At 35.8% G+C, this 20,664-nt stretch overlaps 1 protein-coding gene across 2 annotated transcripts in view; it reads left to right on the top strand.

Annotated features, from left to right (window-relative positions):
* Mcm6 (minichromosome maintenance complex component 6) overlaps positions 1 to 20,664 on the top strand; it is a 45,064-nt gene that overhangs the window by 20,280 nt on the left and 4,120 nt on the right. For both annotated transcript variants that reach the window (XM_077798321.1, XM_077798319.1), the window contains exons 8-16: positions 394 to 535; positions 3,213 to 3,354; positions 4,072 to 4,179; positions 5,549 to 5,704; positions 7,068 to 7,196; positions 12,011 to 12,172; positions 16,336 to 16,471; positions 17,202 to 17,357; positions 19,945 to 20,084. In XM_077798321.1, the coding sequence (XP_077654447.1) occupies positions 394 to 535; positions 3,213 to 3,354; positions 4,072 to 4,179; positions 5,549 to 5,704; positions 7,068 to 7,196; positions 12,011 to 12,172; positions 16,336 to 16,471; positions 17,202 to 17,357; positions 19,945 to 20,084 (1,271 nt within the window). The remainder of the gene's footprint in view (positions 1 to 393; positions 536 to 3,212; positions 3,355 to 4,071; positions 4,180 to 5,548; positions 5,705 to 7,067; positions 7,197 to 12,010; positions 12,173 to 16,335; positions 16,472 to 17,201; positions 17,358 to 19,944; positions 20,085 to 20,664) is intronic.

Here is a 20,664-nt window from a genome sequence, read left to right as displayed (position 1 = left end):
AGAACCAACAAATGGACTGGAGGTGTATCTCAGTGGTTGAGTGCTTGCTCAGCATGCACAAGGCTCTGGGTTTAATCCCTAGCACCACCAAAAAACAATTAGTAAATGTGATGGACATAGTTCATTTGTGGATAGAGATCTTTAAGGGTTAAGAGATAGGAAAGGCTCTTAGGATTGTGAGCAGGGGCACCTAAGACATGAGAAGATATTGGAACAATTGGCTAGATAAGTCCACAAAGCAAGAACCAAGATCAGAAGCCAGGTAGTTTTACCTGTTTTGCTTAACATCAGGTGTTTCCGCCCTTTGGTTGGTAAATGCTTTTAGTTTTCTTTGGAATATTTGCCTTTATGTCAAAAAAAATGAATTTTTTATCTAACTACTTTTCATTTTAGGCAATGATGAAGTAAAACGTGGTGTCCTGCTGATGCTTTTTGGTGGTGTTCCAAAGACAACAGGAGAAGGGACCTCTCTTCGAGGGGACATAAATGTCTGCATTGTTGGTGATCCAAGCACAGCCAAGAGCCAATTTCTGAAGTAAGTTTTGCCTGAAGTAGTACAGGAAAAACTTCATGTAGTTCCAGCCTTACTGTGCTACCAAGAATACAATCAGTATGAATATGATGAGTGTAAATTATCACTCTTGCATATATAACACTCATAAATTAAATAGTATTAAGTTAATACTTTAAATAGGATATAACATTTTATAGTTTTTTGAAATATGGAAAAATTGCCTATAATCCTACATAGAACTCTTAATCTTTCTATATTTCTGTATAAATTATCTTTGTATAAACTTTTTAATATGTAAATTTTTATTTATGTATATGAGTGGTTTATGCATTGTATTTTGTTTATTCATTCACTGGTGGACGTTTCAGTTTTGTCTACCTTCTGGCTATTGTAAATAATGCTTCAGTGAAAGTTGGTATACAGAGTATCTGAGTCTCTGCTTTTAGTTGTTCAGGTAGTTTTAAGCTTTTAAATTTAGGTCTTTATTTTTTTATTTTTATATCTTTTTTGGTGGAGCAGGGGATTGAACCCAGGTACTTGTGCATGCTAGGCAAGCACTCTACCAACTGAGCTTTATCTCCAGCCCCAGGTCTTTACATTTTGAATTGATTTTTATATAAGGCATAATGATGTCCAATTTTTTTCTTTTATACATAGATATCCAGTTGTTCTAACACCAAGACTGTTCTTTCCCTATTGAATTGTTTTGGCAATCTTAACAGAAAATCAACTAACCATAAATGTAAAGTCTGTTTCATTTATAGTCCATTAATTTCTCTAAGGCCAATGCTATGCTGTTTTGACTACAGCATCTTGGTTATAAGTTGTGAAATTGGGAAGTGTGACTCTTCCAATTCTGTTCTTTTTCTATGTTGTTTTAGCTTATTCTGGGGCTTCTGAGTTTCACATGAATTTTAGGATCAGCCTCTCAGTTTCTACAGAGAAGCCACCTGGGATCCTGGTAGTAATTACTACCAGGCAATGATGAAGTAAAACGGGGTGCCCTGCTAATGCTTTTTTGGTGGTGTTCCACCAAATTGAATTCATAGATCAATTGAGAGTGCATTGCAGGTTGGGCATGGTGGCACATGCCTGTAATCGCAGCATCAGGAGTCTGACGAAGAAGGATTGCAAGTTCAAAGCCAGCCTCAGCAAAAGCAAGGTGCTAAACAACTCAGTGAGACCCTGTCTCTAAATAAAATGCAAAATAGGACTGGGGATGTGGCTCGGTAGTTGAGTGCCACTGAGTTCAATCCCCAGTGCCCACCTCCCCCAAAATGCATTGGGATGGGGTGAGGTGGCTACTGGGAATTGAACCCAGACCACTCTATTATTGAGCTGTGTCCCCTCTCCTTTTTTTTTTTTTTTAATTATTATTAATCTTGAGACAGGATCTTGCTGAATTGCTGAGATTGACCTCAAACCTGCAATTCTCCTGCCTGACCCTCTTGAGTAATTGGGATTACAGGCATACACTTCTCCAGCTGTACTATATTAACATTTCAACAACATTAAGTCCAATTCATGAATATGGAATATCTATTAACAGTACTTTCTAGTATTCAGAGTGGAAGTTTGCACTTTCATTGAATTTATTCTAGAGTAGTTTTTCTTCTTGATGCCATTAGAAATAAAAATTATTTTATTTTGGGTCTTTCACTGCAAGTTCAGAGAAGATTAGTGGTGGTGGTGGTTGATTTTGTTTGCCAGGGATTGAACTCAAAGGCACTTAACCACTGAGCCACGCCCCCAGCCCATTTTATTTTTTGAGACAGGGTCTCACTAGGTTGCTTACAGCCCTATTAAGTTGCTGAGGCTGGCTTCAAACTTGCAATCCTCCTGCCTCAGCCTTCCAAGCTGCTGGGATTACAGATGTGAGCCACTGTGCCTGGCCTATCATATATCTACAAAATAATGATGAGTGGAAAATTTCTCCTTTCCAGTTTGGATATCTTTTTTCTTGCCTAATTTCCCTTGCTAGATTCTTTATTATAATGTTAAATAGAAGTGACGTAGAAGTAGACATCTTTGTCTGAGATCTTATTCCTGACCTTAGGCCAAAGCAGTCAGCCTTTAGCCTTAAAACATAATGTTAACTGTGGGGTTTTATAGATGCTGTTTATCAGATTAAAGAAAAATCCTTTAACAGGTTTAGGGCATAGCATATTGGTTTTCAGTTGTTAAAGTAATTGAACTTCTGGAATAAATCTCACATCTAGTTTTGTCTTGTATTTTGTTTTTATTGCAAATCTTACAATAGAACATTGTTGCCAAATTGTCAAAACTTTCATTTTCCATTTCACAGGATTGGTTTTAAATGCATTTTTAAAAGTCAAAGAATATAAGGTTTCCCATTCAGTTTGTGGCATGTCTTGTCTTTTTTTTTTTGGTACTGGGGATTAGACCTAAACCCAGGGATGCTTAACCACTGACATACATCCCCACCACTTTATTTTTCATTTTGAGAAGGGGTCTCACTAAATTACAAGGCTGGCTTCAAACTGAGGCTTCCTGTCTCAACTTTCCAAGTTGCTGGGATTATAGGCATAAGCAACTGTCGTATGTCTTTATGAATCGCTTAAGCTTACTGCAACTCTTAGATGTTCTTCATTAACATAACCTGTCAGCTGATTTTCCTAGAAAGGGAATGTATGTGTAGTCACATTCTAATGAGTCTTTATATGATAACCTTGAACAGGCATGTAGAGGAGTTCAGCCCCAGAGCTGTCTACACCAGTGGCAAAGCATCCAGTGCTGCTGGCTTAACAGCAGCTGTTGTGAGAGATGAAGAATCTCATGAGTTTGTCATTGAGGCTGGAGCGTTGATGCTGGCTGATAATGTAAGATTGTTTTTTTCACTCTTGTATATAAAGAAGTCAGATTACCTCCTTATCCTATCAGTAAGGACTTATAGTTTCTAGTAAAATAGATATCCTTTTAAAAAGTATTTTTAACATGTAGGTCAGTTAATTAATCTAGAATTAATTGGGATTATTTTCATTAATCAACACTTTCAAAGCTTTCCTAGAATGTGATAACCTGCTCTGAACATGTGTGAGTGCTGTGACTTGGCAGCTTTTTTTTTTTTTCCTCCTTTGCAGCTTGTGAGATCTTTATGAGTAGATCTCTACACAGGTGCATATTATGCATTTTATGTATATTTGACATTGATCTGTTAGATTTATGAATACATGTAAATTGTACTGTACATGTTTATATTCATTATATCCTACCTTCATTTTTCACTTCCCCAGCCTTTAAATCAATGCTGAGAGGGCCCTAGGGTGTATTGGTACCAAGGCTTACACAATTTCACCGTTGCATAAAGTATCTTGATATTTTTAGGTTTGGTCTTAGTTTTTTGGGTGAATCAAGTGTTTTGGTCCTTCAAGCTCTGGGATCTGTCAAATTATTTTGCTTAAAAGAGGGAATTAAGAATGCTTATTTACCTACTTTCTACTTGTTTAGGAGAATGGAAAAGTCTCTGGTAGCAAATTGTGAGCTGGTTATTTTACATGCATAAGGCAGATTCTTATGCTAGATCTGTTTGGTTATAGGGTGTGTGCTGTATTGATGAATTTGATAAGATGGATGTGCGGGACCAAGTTGCTATTCATGAAGCTATGGAACAGCAAACCATATCCATCACTAAAGCAGGAGTGAAGGTATGTGTGTCCACTTCTGTTCCACTGCATCATTCCATAACCCTGTAGATAAATGAAAAAATTTAGTAATTCAACATGTAATGCTGTTTGTTAAAACGAAAAATAAAGTCCTAAGAACTAGTCATCCAAACTATAGATATTGTTTAGGGAACTCTGTAAAAGTGTTGTTTTGACAGAAAGTAAAGGAAGTACTAGTAAAAAATTTTTAGTGTTTCACTTCAAAATTTTTATGAACAAAGCTTGTATATTTGATTAAACCATGCTTTTAGTTATAACAAAAATAACCATTTTTCTAGTATCACCAATATAAAAAAAGATCAACAGATTATTTAAATAACCAATTATAGAATCTAAACTTTTTTTAAAAAGAATTTTTATAAGTATTTTTACTTGTGATATAATGTATGAAATGTAGGATTTTTTTTTTTTTTTTTTTTTTTTTTTTTTAAGAGAGAGAGAACTTTTAATATTTAGTTTTTAGTTTTCGGTGGACATAACATCTTTGTATGTGGTGCTGAGGAGGGAACCGGGCCGCACGCATGCCAAGCGAGCACGCTACCACTTGAGCCACATCCCCAGCCCAGAATCTAAACTTTTTTAAAAGCAACAGTTTCAAGTAATTAAGAAAAAATTAAATAGTATACTAAATTACAAATTTAAAAAGAAGTCTTTCCCTGTAACTCCCAACACAATAGATATTCAGGAATGTATCAAGTATATCTCTTTCAGTAATATTTTATACATTAGTAAGCAAATACATGTAGTATTATTCCTTGCTCATTTAACTTTATAATATTGACAGTATTTCTATACCAACGCATAGATCAACTTTATATTTTATTTTAATAATTTAACCTTTATTTATTTTTTGTTGTTTATTTGTTTTTATGTGGTGCTGAGGATCAAACCCAGGGCCTCACCTGCCTTGGCAAGTGCTCTACCTCTGAGCCACAATCCCAGCCCTTGATTTATTATTATACTTTGGAATTCAGTTGATGGTACCATAGTTGGGTTCTTTACACTCTGGTAAAGTGACATGTAGGTCATGTTTAGTCTTTTTTGTATGACAGACAATATTGTTGTAAACATCCTTGAATACAGCTTCTTATATCTTGATGTAAGATTATTGCTAACAAATTGCTGGCTTAAAGGATGTGCACATCACACCACCAGCAGAATGTAGGATGCCTGTTAGTTGCCCTGTCGTTTATCAGACTTTACTTTTTGATGATCTGATAAATAGAAAATGGTTGCTTATTATTTTGGCTTGCTTATTTAGTTAATTATGAGGGTGATTGGGCTTTTTGTTAAGTTTGTTGGCTGTTTCAGGTTTCTTTGTAAATCTCACAATTCTTTCTTTTGTGGACAGGCTACTCTAAACGCCAGGACATCCATTTTGGCAGCTGCAAACCCAATCAGTGGACACTATGACAGGTCAAAGTCATTGAAACAGAATATAAATCTGTCAGCTCCAATTATGTCCCGATTTGATCTCTTCTTTATCCTGGTGGACGAATGTAATGAGGTAACCATGTGAGCTCTTGCTCTTAGCTTCCATTTTTATTTCTAGTTTGAATAATTCAGTAAGACAAGGCTGAAAGATAGCTGCCCAACAGCTAGTGCATGCATGTGCATTGACCTTTCATTTTCCTCAGGGTGGCATGGGCTTAGACAAAGGATTTAGTAATAATTTCCTATATTAAGGTATATCAAGTTTTTTGGTTTGTTACTTCTTTAAAATTTTCACGAGAAAAAAATATATCACAGTTGACTCCCAAACCACAATAAGATTTCTATACAAATTTTTTGTTTCAGCTGGGTGCAGTGGCACATGTCTATAATCCTAGCAACTCAGGAGACTGATGAGGGAGGATCTCAAGGCCAGTCTTGGCAATTTAGCCAGACCCTGTCTCAAAGTACAAAACATAAAGGGTTGGAGATATAGTAGCACTGGGTTTAACCCCCAATACAAATATATATATATAGAGAGAGAGTGTGTGTGTGTTTTGTTTCATTGGTTGCTTTGATTTAGTTTTTCAATCACTTTAAAAATAACTGGGATGCTAAACAGATTTTCTTTTTCTAAATCATGAGTCATTTGTCTTCCTATTTCATTCCATCAACTTGTTAAATATATAATACTTTTGTCTATCTGATCATGTGATAGTTTAAGATTGAGTGAAATCCCTAGCACTCCCTCACAAAATTGAGTGAAAAATTCTAGACTTATTTGCACTGAGACTAAATATTAACATTTAACATCTCAGAAGTGCACAAGTACAATATGTAGGAGCTGTTATTAGAAGTTGTGCTTTTAATTGCTGAGCATGGAGGTCTTCCATTTCATTGAGCACATTATATAATTCTTGATTCCAGTGGAACTTCAGAAATTATCTTTAATAAAATTTCATCATGTGAATGTTTAGGGGGCTTTTTTTTTTTTCTTCACAAATGTATAGGTATATATAACCCTCAGATAATCAGGACTTGTTTCATTTTCATATATTTCTGTTTGTGCATGACTTATTAAATGATTTTGGGAACAGGGGAGATCAAGTTATAAGCCTTTAAACATTTTCGTTAGGAATAATTCAAAGCTTATAGAATTGTAAGAAATACTTTCCTCAGAAACTTGTTATGGGGGCTGGGGTTGTGGCTCAGTGGTATAGTTCTCGCCTAACATGTGAGGCACTGGGTTTGATTCTCAGCACCACATATAAATAAATAAAATGAAGGTCCAATGACAACCAAAAAATTTTTAAAAACTTGTTATATAATACTTAAGTGGCATATTAAAGGTTGTTTTTAGCTCTGAAATTCTTATTGCCTAGGATAATCTGGAGTAGATAATGCTGTGACTGACAAGTGATTTTCTTGTTTTGAATTAGGTTACAGATTATGCCATTGCCAGGCGTATAGTAGACTTGCATTCAAGAATTGAGGAATCAATTGATCGTGTCTATTCCCTTGATGATATCAGGAGGTATCTTCTCTTTGCAAGACAGTTTAAACCCAAGGTAACCTGCTCTTCTGTGCTGGGATAAAGCATAGAATGTATGTTATTAAAGTGAGATTAAAGCAAGTGGGTTATGGAAATTAACTAAATCTGTATTTGTTTTTTACATTTAAGTTTGAGAAGTTTTTTTTTTTAATATTTATTTTTTTAGGTGTAGATGGACGCAACACAATGCCTTTATTTTTATGTGGTGCTGAGGATGGAACCTGGGTCCCACCCATACTAGGCGAGCGCTCTACCACTGAGCCACAATCCCAGCCTGGGAGTGTTTTCTTAACAGCAATTTGTTTCTTTTAAAAGGGGATTTTTTTTTTTTTTTTTTTTTTTTTTTTGGTTAGGTGGTAATAAAAAGATTCTTACCAGAAAAGAGTTTTGGAAAACCAAGTAACTGGATTCCTTTTATCACCAAGAATTTTTAAAATGTTTGCCTAAGAGTGCTTTCTTTGCTTGCACAGGCCCTGGGTTCAATCTCCAGCACCAAAAAAAGAAAAAGAAAAAAAGAAAGAAAGGAAAAGAAAACACTGGATTCCTCTAGGCTATTATGATGAATATGAAATACTGTTATAGTAATAGATGTAGTTCTATTGGATTGAATCTGTACTGGATCAAAGACCCTATTATGCATTTGTTTTTAAAAATAAAATCCATATATCAAAATGATACAAATAGGAAAGAAGTCAAACAATCCCCGTTTGCTAATGACATGATCCTATATCTAGAAAACCCACAAAACTCCAACAGAAGCTTATAAAATGAGTCCAGCAAGGTAGGAGGATACAAGATAAACACCCGTAAATCATAGCTTTCTTATACTCCCAATAGTGGTTCAGCTGAGGAAGAAATCAGGGAAACCATCCCATTTACAATAACCTCAAAACAAACCAACAAACAACAACAAAAAAACAAACTTGGGAATTAATCTAACCAAGGAGATAAAAGAACACAACAATGAAAATTATAGAACACTGAAGAAAGAAATTTGAAGAAGGCCTTAGAAAATGGAAAGACCTCGTATGTTCTTGGATAGATGGAATTAATATTGTCAAAAGAACCATATGGGGCCCAGGGTTGTGGTTCAGTGGTAGAGTGCTTACAGAGTACATGTGAGGCACTGGGTTTGATCCCAGCACCACCTAAAAATAAAGAATACGTATTATGTCCATCTACAACTAAAAAATATTTTTAAAAAAAGAACCATATGACTAAAAGCAATATGCAGATTTAATACAGTCCCCATCCAAATGCCAATGAAATTCTTATTTGAAAAAAACAATTCTTAAATTTATGTGGAAGAGTAAGAGGCCTAGAATAGCCAAAGCAATACTGAGCAAGGAAAGTGCTACGGGAATCATTATATTACCTGATCTGAAATTATATTGAAGAGCTGTACTAACAAAAACAACATAGTGTTAACAATAAAATAGACATGAAGACAAATGGAACAGAATAGAAAACACAAAGACAAACCCACATACTTAGAGCCATCTGATACTTGACAAAGGTACCAAAAATATATTTTGGAGAACATAGAGCCTTTTTAACAAATGGTGCTGGGAAAACTAAATAGCTATATGTAGGAAAATGAAACTAGATCTCTTTCTTTCTCTGCATAAAAGTTAAATTGAAGTGGATCAAAGATTTGAACTAGATCAGAAACCTTGCAACTATTTTTTTTTTAAAGAGAGAGAGAATTTTTAATATTTATTTTTTTTTAGTTGGCAGACACAACATCTTTGTTGGTATGTGGTGCTGAGGATCGAACCCAGGCTGCACGCATGCCAGGCGAGTGCGCTACCGCTTGAGCCACATCCCCAGCCCCCTTGCAACTATTAAAAGAGAACCTAGGGGGTCTGGGGATGTGGCTCAAGCGGTAGCGCACTTGCTTGGCATGCATGTGGCCCTGGGTTCGATCCTCAGCACGACATACAAAGATGTTGTGTCCGCTGAAAATTAAAAGATAAAAAAAATAAATAAATATTTTTAAAAAGAGAACATAGGTCAATACTCCATCATATAGGTGCTAGCACTAACTTTCTCAACAAAATTTCTGAAGTCAACAAATAAACCAAGAATCAATAAGTGGGACACCATCAAATTAAAAAGCTTCTGCACAGTAAGGGAAAAAGATTGTGAAGAGAGAGCTTACAGAAAGAGAGAAAATCTTGGCCAGCTACTTTACTGATAGGGGATAGAACTCAATACACACACACACTCATTCTCTAACCAAATTAATAAATGGGAAAAATAACTAAAGAAGAATCACACCTGTAATCCTATCCCCTCAGGAGGCTGAGGCAGGAGGATCACAAGTTCAAAGCCAGCCTCAACGGTTTAGTGAGGGCCTGAACAATTTTACAAGACTCTGTCTCAAAAAAGGATTGGGTATGTGGCTCAGAGTAAGTGCCCTTGGGTTCAATCCCTAGTACCAAAAGAAAAAGACACAAATAGGCAACAAATGCTCAGCCTCTGTAGCAAATAAATAAATCAAAATGAAACTAAGATTTCATCTTATTCCAGTCAGAATGACCGTGATCATGAGGACAGATGCTGTGGGGGGATATACTTCCACATTTTGGGTGGGATGGCAGACAGGTACCACTTAAGCAGTATGGGAATTCCTCAAAAAACTAGGAACACCACATGACCCAGTTATCCCAGTCTTCGGTATTTTCCTAAAAGAACTAAAATCGGTATGCTATAGCAATACAGCCATCTCAGTTTTTATAGCAGCATAATTTACAATAGCTATATTATGGAATCAACCCAGTTGCCTATCAGTAGATGAATGGGACCCGGAATGTGGCTCAGTAGTAAAGTGCTTGCCTGGCATGTATAGGGTCCTGGGTTCAATTCCCAGCATCATAAAATAATAATAAAAATTAAAAATAGATACGTGGGTTAAGAAATTGTGGTATGCATACATAGATAGTTTTTCTTTCTTGTGGGAGTATCAAGGATTGAACCCAGAGGCACTTAATCACGGAGCCACAACACCAGCCATTATTTGAAACAGGGTCTATCTATTTAAGTTGCTTGTTAGAGCCTTACTACATTGCTGATATGGCTTTTTTTTCTTCTTCTTTCTAAAAAGGGGGTGGGAGGGGAGGTTATGGCTTTTTTTTTTTTTTAAGAGAGAATTTTTAATATTTATTTTTTAGTTTTTGGTGGACACAACATCTTTTTTGTATGTGGTGTTGAGGATGAAACCCGGGCCGCACACGTGACAGGCGGGCGCACTACTGCATGAGCCACACCCCCAGCCCCTGATATGGCTTTGAAGTCACAGTCCTCCTGCATTAGCTTCCAAAGCCACTTGGATTATAAGTGTCTGCCATTGCTCTAGGGCTATTTTATTTTTTGAGATGGTCTCACTAACTTGCTTATGGCCTCAAACTTGCAGTCCTTCTGACTTAGCCTCCCAAGTCACTGGAATTACAGGTGTATACCTCTGTGTCTACCTTACACAATGAAATTCTACTCGGCCATAAAAAAGAATGAAATTGTGACATTTGCTGGTAAATGGATGGAAATGGAGGACATCATACTAAGTGAAATAAGCCAGACTCAAAAATCCAAAGGTCAAATGTTTTCTTATATGTGGAAGCTAGAGTAATATAAAGGAAAGGAGGAAGAAAGGATAACATATCAAGAAGATATAGGGAAGACAAGTAATGTAGAAGGAGATCAAAGTGAGAGAATGGAGGGATGGGAAAGGGGAGGCAATGCAGAATTAATTTTTTAAAAATCATGTGTGCATATAAATAGGCCACAGGGAATTTCACTTTATGCATAAGTAAAATGAACCAGTCAAATATAAATAAATGAGCTGGCCATAGTGGCACATGCCTGTAATCCCAGCAGCTTGGGGAGGTGGAGGCAGGAGGATCACTAGTTCAAAGCCAGCCTCAGCAATTTAGCTAGGCCCTAAACAACTCAGTGAGACCCTATCTCTAAAAAAATACAAAAAGGGCTGGGGTTGTGGCTCAGTGGTTAAGTGCCCTGAATTCAATCCCTGGTACTAAGAAGGAAAAAAATAAATAAATATATAGATGAGCAAAAGGAAATTAGCTGAGTAGAGGAAGGAGAGAGGATAGGATGGAAAATAGGGGAGCATATATGATTTTTGTTGGGATGAACCCACCTACTGTGTATGACTGTAAAGCTTAATAAAAATAAGCAAACCTTCACAATGTGCATCTCTTATTGTTGGCATTTTCCTACAGTAAACTATGAAAAGGAAATATTTTGTTTTATTCTAGTTGAGGTTTTTACACTTGTCTGATTTTAGAGAATTCTCTTTAGCTTTTTATTGTCTGTTACCTTCACTTGATTATTCATGATATTGGGCTGGCTCTTATTCTCCCAGAGGAAATTCAGTGTAAAACAAAGGGTTATGAGTGACTTGTGTGTAAAAAGTATGTTTTCCATGACTGTATCTTGGTTCCTATGTGACCCTGGCCACTTCTTTAATATGCTGAGTTCTTGCTTTAAAAAACGAAATTTGGGTTGTAAATTTACTGAAAAAGCCAATATATATTTATGTTGACTTCCTTTTTCCCAAAAACAGCATGAGTTAAGAAATTGAGCATCAAGGTAATCTGAGCATTAATTTATTTAATGAGCTTTGACATCCAGAGATGTATAAGGTTTTATATCTTATTCTATTATAAACATCATTTAGAAATGGCCATTTGCTTAAATTCTAAGTCTGCTGTCTCCATGTTCTTAAAATTAGTATATGGAATTCAGAGGCCTCCTTGGCATTAGTTTCTGTAGTAATTCATTGTTGGTGACATCATTGCTGTTTTAAAACAGATTTCCAAAGAATCAGAGGACTTCATTGTGGAACAGTATAAACGTCTCCGCCAAAGGGATGGTTCTGGAGTAACCAAGTCTTCATGGAGGATTACAGTGCGTCAGCTGGAGAGCATGATCCGTCTCTCTGAAGCTATGGCTCGGATGCACTGCTGTGATGAGGTATGAGTCACTTTGACATGATGAAAATTGAAATTAATTTCTTGGCTTATAGGCATATTTCTATCTTTGGTATGTTCATCCTAGAATTATTTGCAGATTTATTTTTGTGTAACTGCCACACGCTTACAGGATACATGACCATGAAAATTTTTTCTCTTTAAGAAGGTTGCTATCAAGCATTTATTAAACTTGAGTGGTTATATCAATATTAATGAGATAATCATAGATAATAGTGAGCTACCATTTATTCAGGAAAAATGTATTTAGACTCTACAGTGTGCTAGGACTCTGGGCTGAGGAAATAGGTATGATCATGTAATCTCTGGCCTCAAAAGAAATTCTTAGGTTTTTATAATATATGGGGATTGTTTTTCTTAGTTGGAGTTTTTTATTTTTTGGTACTGAGAGTTGAACTGGGCCTCATACATGCTAAACATGTACTTTACTACTGAGTTATACCCCCAGCCCTATGGTCTTTTAAATCGTTCTTTGATCCCTGGGTTCCATAGGAATATATTAGAGAGTGTTGAGAAGTAAAAAAAATTTGTACCTTGGAAGGGTATTCAAGCCCCCCGTCTCTGCTTCAGCTGAAGTAGCCTTTATTTAATTTTTTATATTAGGTTAGATGTAAGATTTTGTTTGTTTATCAAAGGGGCTTGGATTTATTAAAAGTATATATATATATATATATATTACATAGAAGAAAATGTACACCTTGGTGATTTTTTGTTTCCTTTTTTAACATACATTCTTAATGACTGCTGAAGATAAAAAAAACATTTCTATTCACAAGTTCAAAGCCAGCCTCAGAAATTTATGGAGACCTAAGCAACTTAATATGACCCTCTCTCAGAATAAAATATACAAAGGGCTGGGGCTGGGCACAGTGGCACACACCTGTAATCCTGGCGGCTCTGGAGGTTGAGGCAGGAGGATTGTGAGATCAAAGCTAGCCTCAGCAATGGTGAAGTGCTAAGCAAATCAGTGAGACCCTGTCCCTAAATAAAATACAAAAAGGGCTAGGGATGTGGCTCAGTGGTTGAGTACCCCTAAGTTCAATCCTCAGTATCAAAAAAAAAGAAAATCTATATTCCTGAAAGTTTCCTTATTTCCCTTTTCAGTCTTAGCTTCCTCCACCCCCCTAATAATAATTTTTCAGACATCAGGCACTATTTTTATCTTATAAATTGTTTTTCCTCCTTTTTTTTTAGATTTTCTTGGGTTTGTTTGTTTGTTGGGGGGGGGGCGGGCACTAAGGATTGAACCCAGGAGCATTTCATTGCAGTATATCCCAAGTCCTTTTGGCTATTTTGATACAGTTGCTGAGGGTCTCCTAAATTGCTGAGGCTGGTCTCGGACATGCAATCCTCCTGCTTTGGCTTCCCATTCACTGGGATTATAGATGTGTACCACCATACTGAACTAAGTTTTCAGATTTTCTGATGCATTATTTGACAAAGTACTTTCACATTAACTTACTTAATAGTCTTTGACCCACCAAATGTTTAATGTGTACCTTTGTGAAATAAAATATGAATTGAGAGCCCTAACTAGTGGGAGTGAGATATGCATTTAATTAAACCTGTAAGGAATGAAGGAATATATATTTTTTGAGAGGAGAGTGTTATGATAGAACATTACAAACAAGAGTAAAGAAGTCAGAAGTCAATTATTTTATTCCTCAAGAAGAGGAGAGTTTATGGAGGTGCTAGTATTTAAGCCTCATCCCTGAAGAGAGCAGAATTTCAAAATGAGTTCCAGAAAACTAATATGTGACTAGGCATGGTGTTGCATGCCTATAATTCCAGCAACTCCGAAGGCTGAGGCAGGAGAATCACAAGATCTAGCCAGCTTGGGCAACTTTTTGAGACTCCATCTCAAAAGGACTGGGGATGTTTGACTCAGTAAGTAGAGTGCCTCTGTATTCAATCCCCAGTACCATACATAAACACGCAAAAAAACTCATCTGTGTCTTAGGGCAATCTCTAATATAGTTATCATTTTTTAAAATTAGTCTTTATTTTATTTTTTATAGATGGGCACAACATATTTTATTATTTTATTTTTATATGGTGCTGAGGATTGAACCCAGTGCCTCACACATGCTAGGCGAGCACTCTACCACTGAGTCACCTCCCCAGCCCTTAAAATTAGTCTTTAAATAGGTAGAAGGGTCACATAATCTAAAAATAAGTACACATAACGTATACACACACATAACTTGTTTTGGATGAAATTGGGTATCTTTTCATATATTTTAAGAGCTTGTATTATCTCCTTTTATGTTTATTCTTTGTCAATTTTTTATTATTTTAGAATGTTTTCCTCCAATATTGTTTGAACTTTCCCATTATTTCCTCTAAGAGTTCCATCATTTGCATTTAAATCATCTAAACATTGGTATTTATTCCACTATAAGATATAAGACATGGGGCTGGGGTTGTGGCTCAGGTAGATCGCTCGCCTACCATGCGTGAGGCCCCGGGTTGGATCCTCAGCACCACATAAAATAAAAACATTGTGTCCACCTCTAAGTAAAAAAAAAAAAAAAAGATATAAGACAGGAATCACTTGAAACCCTGGCCCCTCCCTTAATTCTTTTTTAAGCTGTTTTCCAACACCATTAGTTCATTTTATTCTTTTCACATTGGTTTGGTATGCCTTTATTCCATATTCATATGGTTGCTAGGATCTCTTTCTAAAAGATTTTCTGATTTTGTTCTTTTAGGCCTATCAGGTCCTGTCACATTGGTACCCTGATTTTTTAATCAGTGGGGCTTTATATTTTAAATGTAGGGCTACGCTAGTTGCAATGCATTGTTTCTTTTGGCTGTTAGTAACTTAGAAATGAGCTTGCTTAATTTACAAACAAAAAGCTATTGAAATTCATATTGATATAACATTAAACATATATTATAACTACGAAAATTCACTTTTTTTTTTAATATTGTGCTAAGAATTGAACTCGGTGCCTTGCACATGCTAGGCAAATGTTCTACCACTAAGCCACATCCCCAACTCAAAATTCACATCTTTATGATTAATTTTCCTAATTAAGAATGTTATAGCAGTTAGAGTGGATTGGAATTTGCTACTATAAAAATCTCGGCCACTTTAAAACAAATCTTTTTGATCATGCTACATGTCCGTTTAGTCAGCAGGGGCCTCTTTGTGTCACTCAGATTCCGGCTGATGGAGGCTGATAAGGGCTCAATCTTGAGCCAAGTATCTGTGAAAGCAAAAGCAAGGAATAGAACAGGTAGAGAGTCACCTTGCTCCTCTTAACCATTAATCCAGAAGTGAAACTTCTGCTCACATTTCTGTGATCAGAGAAGTTAATGTGGCTATATAACCTAAATTAAGCAGGTAGAGAAGTGACTTTCTTCCAGATCCCCAGAATGGGGGAAAAAAAATTCTGAATTCTAATGACTACCACAAGTATCGGTATCTTTTGTTTCAGTAGTGTTTAAATTTTTCTTTATGTGATTTTTACGTATTGTTTTTTTTATATTTTGTCATCTTTTTTTCGTTACCAAAGGTAGAATCTTGTATTTCATTTTCTTTTTTTTTTTTTTTTTTTTTTTTTTTTTTTTTTTTAAAGAGAGAGAGAGAGAGAATTTTTAACATCCACTTTCTAGTTCTCGGCGGACACAATATCCCTGTCCGCATGTGGTGCTGAGGATCGAACCCGGGTCGAACGCATGCCAGGCGAGCGCGCTACTGCTGAGCCACATCTCCAGCCCTTGTATTTCATTTTCTAAATGTACATTTTCATTGCTGTATTATAGTCTGTTGACAAATATGCCACAATTTGTTCATTCGTTGTTCTGTTAATGAACATTTGAGTAACTTGTAATTTTGGTTCTTATGGGACATACTTTTGTATGTGTTCACATTTTTGTGAGTACATATCTAGAAGTAGAATTATTGGGTCTTTGATAAATATTTAGTAAAAACTGCCAGTTTTATATCAGTTTGTTTGCTGTGCATTCCTGCCAATACTTAATATTATCAGCAATTTTAGCCATTCCGGTAAGGTTATAGTACGATTTCGTGGTGTGTGTGTGTGTGTGTGTGTGTGTGTGTGTGTGCAGTTTTTTTTAATCTATTTAATATGTCAAGAAGATTGACTTAACTGAATTATTTCATCATTCTTGGTTTAGGTTCAACCTAAACATGTGAAGGAAGCTTTTCGATTACTGAATAAATCAATCATTCGTGTAGAGACACCTGATGTCAATCTAGATCAAGAGGAAGAGATCCAGATGGAGGTAGATGAGGGTCCAGGTGGCATCAATGGTGAGATTTTTTTCATAACTCTTCTGTACTTAGGGACTAAAATCTTCTTTTAGATGTCGTATGATGCAAGTATACTTGTTGATGATTTGGAGTGTATTTAGTAAAAGGGGAAAACATTAAATTGTTTTAGCCATTTATAAGTTAATATAATATAATTAAATAGTTGATATAAAATATGTATATGCTTAGCTGGGCATGGTGGCACATGCCAGTAATCCTAGTGTCTCGGGAGGCTAAGGCCAGGAAGATTGCAAAGTTGATGCCAGCCTTAGCAACTTATTGAGACACTGTCTGAGCTGGGGATATAGCTCAGTGGTAGTTCAGTCCCCAGTAATAAAAAAAAAAAAAAAAAAAAGCGCGTGTGTGTGTGTGTGTATGTATACACACACACACACACACACATGCTTGAAAGAAATTCAAATGATGGTATTAGACTTAAGTCCTTTGGCCTTCACCCTTATTTTCACCCTTATTTTTAGTATTGTTACTTTGATCTTGAATTAAAAACATTTTTCAAGCACATTATGACAAGTAACTTAGAATTGTTAATTTTGTATATGATACTGTAAATGGACTTTTATATCATGAAATCTTTGTCTTCTATCCCTCATATTCCTTCATATCTTCACTAGTAAAGTCTATCAGTTTGCTTCTAATTTATTTGTAAATGTTTGATAAGGGAATGTTGAAGTCATAAAAACAAGATGCAGGTAATTAATTTTTCATATAGGTCATGCTGACAGCCCTGCCCCTGTGAATGGAATCAATGGCTCTAGTGAAGACATAAATCAAGACACCATTCCCAAAGCTTCCTTAAGACTGGGCTTTTCTGAATACTGCCGAATCTCCAACCTTATTGTTCTTCACCTGAGAAAGATGGAAGAAGGTGAGGCTATGTCTAATATTGTTCCGTGCTCACTTATATAAGCTGTATTTACATAAGCCACTTTGGATTGCTAAATATTGTATTGTTCTAGCAAAAGAAATGATAAATCATTACACAGACTCGATTTTTTTTCCCTTTTCTTTCTCCCCTCCCCCACCCATTTTCTGCATTTTATTTTATCACACACTCACTTTAGCAAAGTAAATTTATGGAGTATCAACATAACCTGCCAGCCTGAACATTTTCCAGCAAGTTTATTGTCAGAAGTTTTTGGATCAGGCTGGGGATATGGCTCACTTGGTAGAATGCTTGCCTCGAATGCACAAGGCCCCAGGTTCAATCCCTAGCACCACCAAAAAAAAAATTATGGGTCGTTCTTATTTAATGATCTTGGCCTATTTTAGTAATTTTGAAGCAGAATTTTTGGATCTGATAACATACAAAGATACACATAGGACTGGGGGTGTAACTCAGTGGTAGAGCACTTGTATGTTGTTTGCTTGTTTTTGTTTTTTGTTTGTAGTGCTGAGGATCAAACCTTGAGCCTCACACATGCTAAGCTAGCACTTTTTAACTGTTATATATTCCCTCAAATCCACAAATGTTTTAAAGATGCAAAATTACTACTGTTGGGCTGGGGATATAGCTCTCAGTGGTAGTGCATTTGCCCACCATGCACATGGCTTTGGTTCCATCCCCGGCACTACCAAGAAATTTATCAGTTATAGAAGAAAAAACCAGAGATTGTCTTACCTTACTGAATATTTGAACTCTGCAGTTTCTGCCCTTGTTTCCCTAGAAACTGTGGACCAGTAGAAGGAGAAGATGCAATAAAGTGGTCACTACAACACATCAGCTGTTTTATCCCCACTCCTTTCTCTCATAAATTAAAAATTAGGGAGATCTCATGTTTTTTTTTTTTTTTTTTTTTTTTCCTGTTGTCTTGCAGGTGGGGGGGGGTTCAGGGCTCAGGTATTTGAGCATGTTAGGCAAGCACTTTGCCACTGAGTTATACCTTTAGACTCCATGTTCTTGTATTCATGTTATACTTCATTATTCTTTTTATATGTTTGTTTATATTATCATGAAATATAATTTATATAATATTTATATATTTATATTTCTATTATTATATATTATTATTATATTTAATTTTTAGTTGTTGTTGGACACAATACCTTTATTTCACATATTTATTTTTATGTGGTGCTGACGATCGAACCCATGGTCTCACACATGCTGAGTGCTCTACCGCTGAGCCATGACCCCAGCCCTGGGTTTTTCTTTTTCTTTTTTTTTTTTTTAAGTTGGTAATGGGCCTTTATTTTCTTTATTTATAGGCAGTTCTGAGAATCTAACCAAGTGCCTCACACATGCTAGGCAGGTGCTCTACTACTGAGCTACAATTCCAGCCCCTGTAACTTAAGTTTTAAACATAGCAAACTGTTGATGGAAGAAAGACATGATTATCACCCAGACATTGCATTCCACAAGTAAAGTTTTTTTTTTCAAGTATTTTTTTTAGTTGTTGATGGACCTTTACTTTATTTGCTTATTTATGTGTTGTGCTGGGAATCGAACCCAGTGCCTCACACGTATGAGGCAAGTGCTCTACCACTGAGCTACAACTCCAGCCCCCACAAGTAAATTTTACTTGGTTTTCTCTTCTTACCGAATCAAGTAACTTGTTATTTCTCAGTCCCCAAGTAATTAGCTGTTTTCTAGCATAGGGAATACAACTTTAAACCGTGGAAGTCACTTGTTCAAGAACTTTTGGACAAAAACACTGAAGTTTTACTGCAGCCATAATAAAACTTTTCAGAGGCATTAACTATTACTTGGAAGAAAATTAAATCTGCATTAGACCCTGAAAAGGGACTAATAAATTAAAAATTTACCTTTTTTGATGTTTTTTATTTTTGCTGGTGCTTGGGGATTGAACCCAGGGCCCAGTATGCACTGAACCCAGGTCTGTTCTGAGTTTTAGTTCCCTAGAATTTTCCTGATTTGATTTTGTATTTTATTTGAAACTGCCTGAACCAAAAAGTAGAGTTTTCTTTTATTACCCTTTATATCGATGGTGATTGTGTTATCTAGGTTCCAGCTTTTCTTGTGAGAGTTCTACCTTGAACAGCTATTAAGTTGGCATGGATAGACCTTGATAGAATAAATTGTTAATTTTTTATTTTGAAGGACCACCTGTGAATTTACTCCAGTGCCAAAGAGGAAATTTATATCTAAGAAGTTTTTGCTTGCTGTTGCTTTGCTCCTAATTTATGCTTTCAGTTTCTCTTAGTGATGAAGCATAACATGAAGGAAAGACCTTCATACTTTGAGATCTTAATAGCTTTAGGACACTTATCTTATCTCTGTTTTATCAGGTTTTTCTTCTTTTCTGGATAAAGTGTACTTTAATACAAATAATATGATAAGTTATTTCTGGCTTAATGCTGAAACATAGTAAACCTTATTTCAGCAGATGTACTTTGTGACAGGTTGATGGTTATCTGTCTGTACATTATCTTGTGTTTGCAAACCCCCAAGGAATGTTTACTGAATTCTTGTAAAATGCATTTTTTTGTTGCAGAGGAGGATGAGTCAGCATTAAAGAGGAGCGAGCTTGTTAACTGGTACTTGAAGGAAATCGAATCAGAAATAGACTCTGAAGAGGAGCTTATAAATAAAAAGAGGATCATAGAGAAAGTCATTCATCGACTCACGCACTATGTATGTACATAATGGCATTTGCTTTAGTAATTAATGAGGGAGTTCATGTCTCCTATCTATATGAGCTCATTAACAAAATGTATTTTTAATGTGTTTACCTTGAATTATTGGGGTGTTAACAAGTAAATAACTTCCTTTGCTAAAACAAGCAGAATTGGGGGGAAATCAGAGAAAGTGGCTTTGGTATCTTAACTGGGTATTTTTAGTTTTAAACCTCTTATTTTCCAGCATTATCACCTGTTTTTTGTATTTCATCTTTCTTATATCCTTATCTCCCATCTTATCCAGTCCAATAATCTTTTTTTTCTTCTTCTTCAGCTTTCTTCTCTCTTTATCTTACTTGTCAAAACCCCAGCCTTGGTTAAATTTAATTTTTAATATTTATTTTTTAGTTGTAGTTGGACACAGTACTTTTATTTTATTAATTTATTTTTATATGATGCTGAGGATCAAACCGAGGGCCTTGCATGTGCTAGGCAAGCACTCTACCACTGAGCTACAACCCCAGCCCAGTTCTTAACTTTTTGTTTTGTCAACTTCACAATAACTGTAAAGCACTGTTGCTTTTCCTTAGACAGTT

Source organism: Urocitellus parryii, chromosome 1 (genome assembly GCF_045843805.1).
Source record: "Urocitellus parryii isolate mUroPar1 chromosome 1, mUroPar1.hap1, whole genome shotgun sequence".
NCBI lineage: Eukaryota > Metazoa > Chordata > Mammalia > Rodentia > Sciuridae > Urocitellus > Urocitellus parryii.
This window is presented reverse-complemented; position numbering and strand designations above follow the sequence as displayed.